At 43.8% G+C, this 5,465-nt stretch overlaps 1 protein-coding gene across 1 annotated transcript; it reads right to left on the bottom strand.

Moving 5' to 3' along the window:
• Positions 1-758: 758 nt before the first annotated feature.
• On the bottom strand, positions 759-5,264 carry PPP1R3C (protein phosphatase 1 regulatory subunit 3C). Its single transcript, XM_059169470.1, has 2 exons — positions 5,080-5,264; positions 759-3,062 (listed from the first exon to the last, which is right to left on the bottom strand). The coding sequence occupies exons 1-2, from the start codon at positions 5,091-5,093 to the stop codon at positions 2,126-2,128; spliced, it is 951 nt and encodes a 316-aa protein (XP_059025453.1). The 5' UTR covers positions 5,094-5,264; the 3' UTR covers positions 759-2,125.
• Positions 5,265-5,465: the final 201 nt, after the last annotated feature.

Below are 5,465 nucleotides of genomic sequence, written 5' to 3'. Positions count from 1 at the left end.
AATTATCTAGCATTTTCAGGTTTTTTGTCCTGGAGGAATATGGCGGGTGGGAGGGATCTAGACTTTTTTGTATTTTCAAGGCCATATTCATCTTCATCATGGTGTACAAGGTGTCATTTTGGGTGTGGTATCAACTACTTTAGGTACTAGAACCCTAAAATTCTTCCTATCCAGATTAAGATCCTGGTTGTAGATACACCTGTAGCCAGATACAGCCTGCAGGCCTGTAGTTTATAACTAACCCATACAGAAGCCCTTTCTGGAACTTTAAGAACTGAATTACAACTTAAGTTTCATTGATCTGCTGCCTCTTACTGCAGGGGCTGACCCTCTCTTCAGTCCGGGACTGGTGCCCATATGCCCCCGGTGCAGCTCCAACCTTTGCCCCTTCAGGAAGGTGCTAGAGCTTAAGAGGCAGGTGAAGTAGCCCACTCCAGCTCTTCCCACACCATCTCTTCCCATACCATCTCCTCCATTTTAAAGCTGGAGTGGCCCCCAACAGAATCCTGACACAGCAGACAATATGCATGAGCAGCAGTTAAGTACCAATGGGGATAATTGGAGAATAGTCACAGCAGCTGAAGTCACTGTTCCTGGACCCTAGCCCTAGTGCACTAATGAGACTGGAACCATCTGAATACCCTTAGGTGAATCCAATTCCTGGTCCAAACTATCTTTGCTCAGTTCTTAAAACAGGACAATCTCAGCTGATGGTTTATTTGACTTACGGCTTTTGAGAAAGAACACATACTCTGGTCTTGTATCAAACGGCTTTTATTTTTAAAGAAAAGTTCACAAAGGATAGCTATAGGACAGTGAAATACTTAGAAAAACTGTGGGTGTGCTAGCCCAACCACAAACACTGTCATAGCAGAATTATTCCAATATACTCTTCCAGCATAGCAGATCACACCTGTTAAAATTAACTGCATTCTCTGAATACCTCTCAATGGATGTGCACAATGACAGAAGCCAACATTTGAGGACAAAACAATTCTATTACAATCCAAACAATTCACATCTATTTAAAAAAAATATTTGTCCTTCAAAGAAATTGGTAGAAAGACTTAAAACAAATAGGCACAATAGATTGCTGCTTCGATGTGCAAAGTACTGGATTCTTGAATTGAGAATCGGTTTCAGTCCTCACTTCCAATATCACATGGAAGAAGTGGCAGAAAAATGAGTCACCTTCAATATGAAGGATGCAAGTTGTATACACTGGCAACACTCTCAAAGATACAACAGTATTGCAAAAGGTATGCCAATATACAGAGTGGACCTTCTTGTGAAGTCAAACACTTGTGAGTTATCAGATGACCCTTCAGATATTTGGGATCAACACAGTATTCTGGCTCAATCAAGGCCCTTGCAAAGAGCCATCTTTTTACTGAGTCCCTGAGCATGACGCCTTGATCACAAACAAGATCACTCATAACCTGAGGACTGCAAAGCCAGATTTGCTTAAACTTTCCCCAAATCGTGTTTTTCATAGATCACATTTGAAAAGCTTCATTTAAAATCTTGCTTCTCCAGAGTTTAATTCACCTTTCCCCAAAACCTCCCAACACCTCTGAAGTTTGGTTTTTCTCCACAAGAATATATAACATGGACTCTTCCCCCCCACACACAAATTATTTCCTTAGGAGAGAACTGTAAAACCAACTTAAAAACACAAAGTAACCTTACATTTTCTCACCAACAGTGAAGTATCAGACTGCTCCTACTCTGACGTGAGCTGCAGAGCCCTTTTGTGTGCACTTTTCAGACATTTCTCATACCATTAAAACAGCTTTCCATCACCATCAACGGTCCTTTCCAACCTTTCCTTGCCCAACGTGAAAGTTTGTGAATTGAGAGGGGAGGAAAAAGGGCATTGAACGTATTACTTTTTAGAACAGAAACAGGGTTCTAGGATGTTACCTGATCCTCCAAAGCAAAACAGTATCATCGTACAGACTGCAACAGTAAATTCTCAAGAAGCTGGTCTTTTTGTAGCCAGGTCTCAAAAGCTCAAAACTAAACCCAGTAAGGCAAGTAGCACAGACTTCCTAATATTGAGCAATACAGACCTAGAATTACATGGGAAATGCACCAGGTCAAAACCAGTCACTAAGTTACTTAATCATCGGTAAGAGGCCAAGTTCTCCATTCTCCCCCAGCTCTGCCATTCTGGGAAAAGCCCACTAGCCAGCCTTGGACTGCCAAAAATGGGGGACTCTGACTCAGTCTTGGGGGGGACCTGGTGGAATGCACCGTCCTGAGATGCCATCTGTGTCTGCACTCCATCAGGTTTCCATTGCACATGGACAATTCTGTAATTCTGACCCTCGTTGTTGTCCCAGAAGACCTGCCCATTAGTATGGTAAGAAATGCAGAACTCAATTTTCTCCTCTGTTGGAATGACAGAGGGTAAGTCAATGGCAAATGAGAAGGTGTCACTATCTGAGCCACCATACACATTTTTCATGTAGACACAGTCCACATCAGTGTAGCTTTTCCAGGTATCAAAAGTGATACGAATCTGAACCTTCTTCTCAAAGCTCATGTTTTTCACTTTCACAGTTCCAGTCACCGTTCGCTCCTGCAAAGAGCAGTTCTCCAGACAGACAAAATTCTTCTGAAAATGGTTCCGAAAACTTAAGTAATCAGTTGAAGGCTGTGGGAAATCTAAAATCAAGTTTTTCTCCTCATGGAGTTTTAAGCCAGAGGAGATATCATTAAGGTCCAAGAGATCAAACTGGAGATCCCACGTGGGTTCTTCTGGGAGGTCTGAGAAGACATGGATGGTAGTGAGAGCGAGCCCCTTGGAGTCAGCAAACACAACCCGCTTCTTGGCCTGGTCATGTGAATGCTTCCACTCATTCTGTGATTTGGATTCCTGCTTTATATTGAGACACGATTTCAGAGGCTTTAACTTGTTCACAAAATGTCTTCGTTGGAGGTCATACGGGCCCAGGAAACTCTTCAGAGGTGGTGAATGAGCCAAGCAGAGCCTCATGGCAACATCCACTGGCATGACTGAACTTGTCAAAGGCCTCGGATCTAAAACCTGGATCATTCTGAAATATAAAAGAGCAGCGGTTATCACCTAATCTGGAATCTCCTCCCCAAGTTCCAAAGTATGTACTACTTTGTACTATATATGTGTTATGTATGTATGTACTTTGTATGTATGTACTATTTACATGTACTAGTATTGTACTGATGTAACTGTAACCAGCACAGTAAGCATCAGGGATGTGCTATCATATATAGTAAAAGAAAACAGTTTTAGACTATCAGATTCGCATCCTATGTTTGGCTATGTCCTTGACAGACTGCAAGGCCATGTATGAACTGCTTAAAATACCTGGAAGGGGCTGTTTGTGATCATCTCTAATACACCTCTAAGAACCAATTTGCTCTACTCTGAACCTGTCTAGTCACATGGCCTAGAGAGTTGCGCGTCTTTTTTTCTTTAATGACAATTCCTGGAACTCAGAGCCACTGAGGCAGAACTTCTTGGGGGACCAGGGTTTTCCGGGTGATTCTCATGAGCAGAGAGGTTCCAGACCATGGGTCCAGACTCTGTGTTCCCTCTGGCAGCTCTGCTGATTTTGCTATTAAATTGATTATACTTCCCTGGAAAGGTAATCCACTTCAAAAGAAAAAATGTAACAATAAAATTCTCAGGGAGCAGTTTTGAGAGTGAGAAGGCTGGAAAAATGAAGTCAGAGGATTAGCTTTGCACTTCATCGTGTTCATCCTCGTTTTTCAGTAACCAACTGAAATGCCTGTCAGCAGTTCACGCACTTACAGAAAAAATTCACATAATCTATATTTCATGGAAGATATTCATGACAAATACACATAGATGGAAAAAGCTAATTACCTGAAAATTGGACTTTTTATTATATATCGTCTATATGAATTTATAAATACTTAACGGGAAATACACCAAAAAGTTACATCTCTCCAGGCAGTAGGATTACTGATCATCTATTTTTGTCTTTGTACTTTTTTGGCATTTTCTAATGTTCGGCTATGGGTATTTATAAATAGCAAGATAATAAAGCTATTTTAAAATTTAAACATAACTATGCTCAGCAGTAATAAATTCAGAAGTGTCCATCAGGCTTTTTTTTTCCTGGCCTAATTTAGCCCTCCATACACATTGCCAAGCTCATGATTTTTCCCCCATCCTATCTGTACAGATAGGAGTTGTGTGTGTGCACTGTACATGACGTTTCTCAATCTGTCTTCAGTAACTTCACAGCAGCTCTAACTACATAGGCAAATAATAAATGGTCATCAACACACAGATAATGTTAAGAACATGCACAGAATGTATTTTTATGGAGGCCTACAAACTTAGAACAAATGAAAGCTAAAGCTGTATTTGTGCATCTAATAATAGTTAACAGGGTTTTTTAAAGTCTTCTGTTAAGTATGCCACGTCTGGAGAAGCTATTTCAAGTAGTGTTATGGAAGGCTTTTGGTTTTGAGTTTTGTTTTTTTTTACATTTTTACTTTTTTGCGCTTACAGTTTTAGGGTCCGGCATTTTCCTGGAATTTCAAATCCTGGTTCTAGAGTTTATAAAAATCTTCATTTGCTCACACTCCGCGGTTCCCCATTGTTTACTACAGCAAACCATGACCCAAAAGGTGCAGAAGGGCGAAAAAATGCCAAGAACACCGTACTGCAGTCGTCCCCCCCCACCCCACCCCCCCACAATACAAACTCCCCAACCAGGAAGATCAAGATGCGATTCCCAAAGCTGCCCCAGTTCTTAGGACATTTGTGCTGGATCGAGAGAGAACGGTCGGAATCCAAGAGGCAGTTAGAACTAAAGCTGACTCCCGTTAAAAAGTTGCTGGTTTGGGATGCTAATCACCAAAATAAGCTTTGGCTAAGAACTTCTGAGCAATCTCCACAATCCGAGTCTTCCCTAGGGCCAGATTCAACTCTGCAGTCAGCCAGCTAGCAGTCCTCCGGCGTCTCCATCTGTGGTGATGCCCTAAGGACCACGCCGCCCAAACTCCCTATAGCTGTGCGCTCCCCTCTATTCTGAGCCTGGGAGTCTGCGGTGAACCTACCTGGTGCAGCTCATTAGGCAGAGAGGCGGCGGCGGACCGCGAGTGCCGGCTCTCGATGGTCTGCGTGAGTTCGCACCCAGCTCCCCTCCGTCAGGGTTCGTCTGAAGCTCCGGCGGATTGCGGGTGCGGCGCGGGAGAGGCCGCTTATGGGCTCCGGAACACGTTAACCAGTCCCTCGGACCAATCACCGGGCGGCTGGCCCCGCGGCACGACCAACCAGCGCCCGACTAGGGCGCGAGCCCTCGCCCAGGGAACGTGACAGCCGTGGCGCTCCGGGGAGTGCTGGGGACTCTGCCAGCAGCTGGACCGAGCTCCGTAACGCGAACCCTGGGCGAGGGGGCGTGGAGGGCGCATCGCGAAGCACAGAGCGGGTGCAGGCCAGGAGA

Source organism: Mustela lutreola, chromosome 4 (genome assembly GCF_030435805.1).
Source record: "Mustela lutreola isolate mMusLut2 chromosome 4, mMusLut2.pri, whole genome shotgun sequence".
NCBI lineage: Eukaryota > Metazoa > Chordata > Mammalia > Carnivora > Mustelidae > Mustela > Mustela lutreola.
Note: the sequence above shows the minus strand (reverse complement) of the source record. Positions and strands in the feature narration are given on the sequence as shown.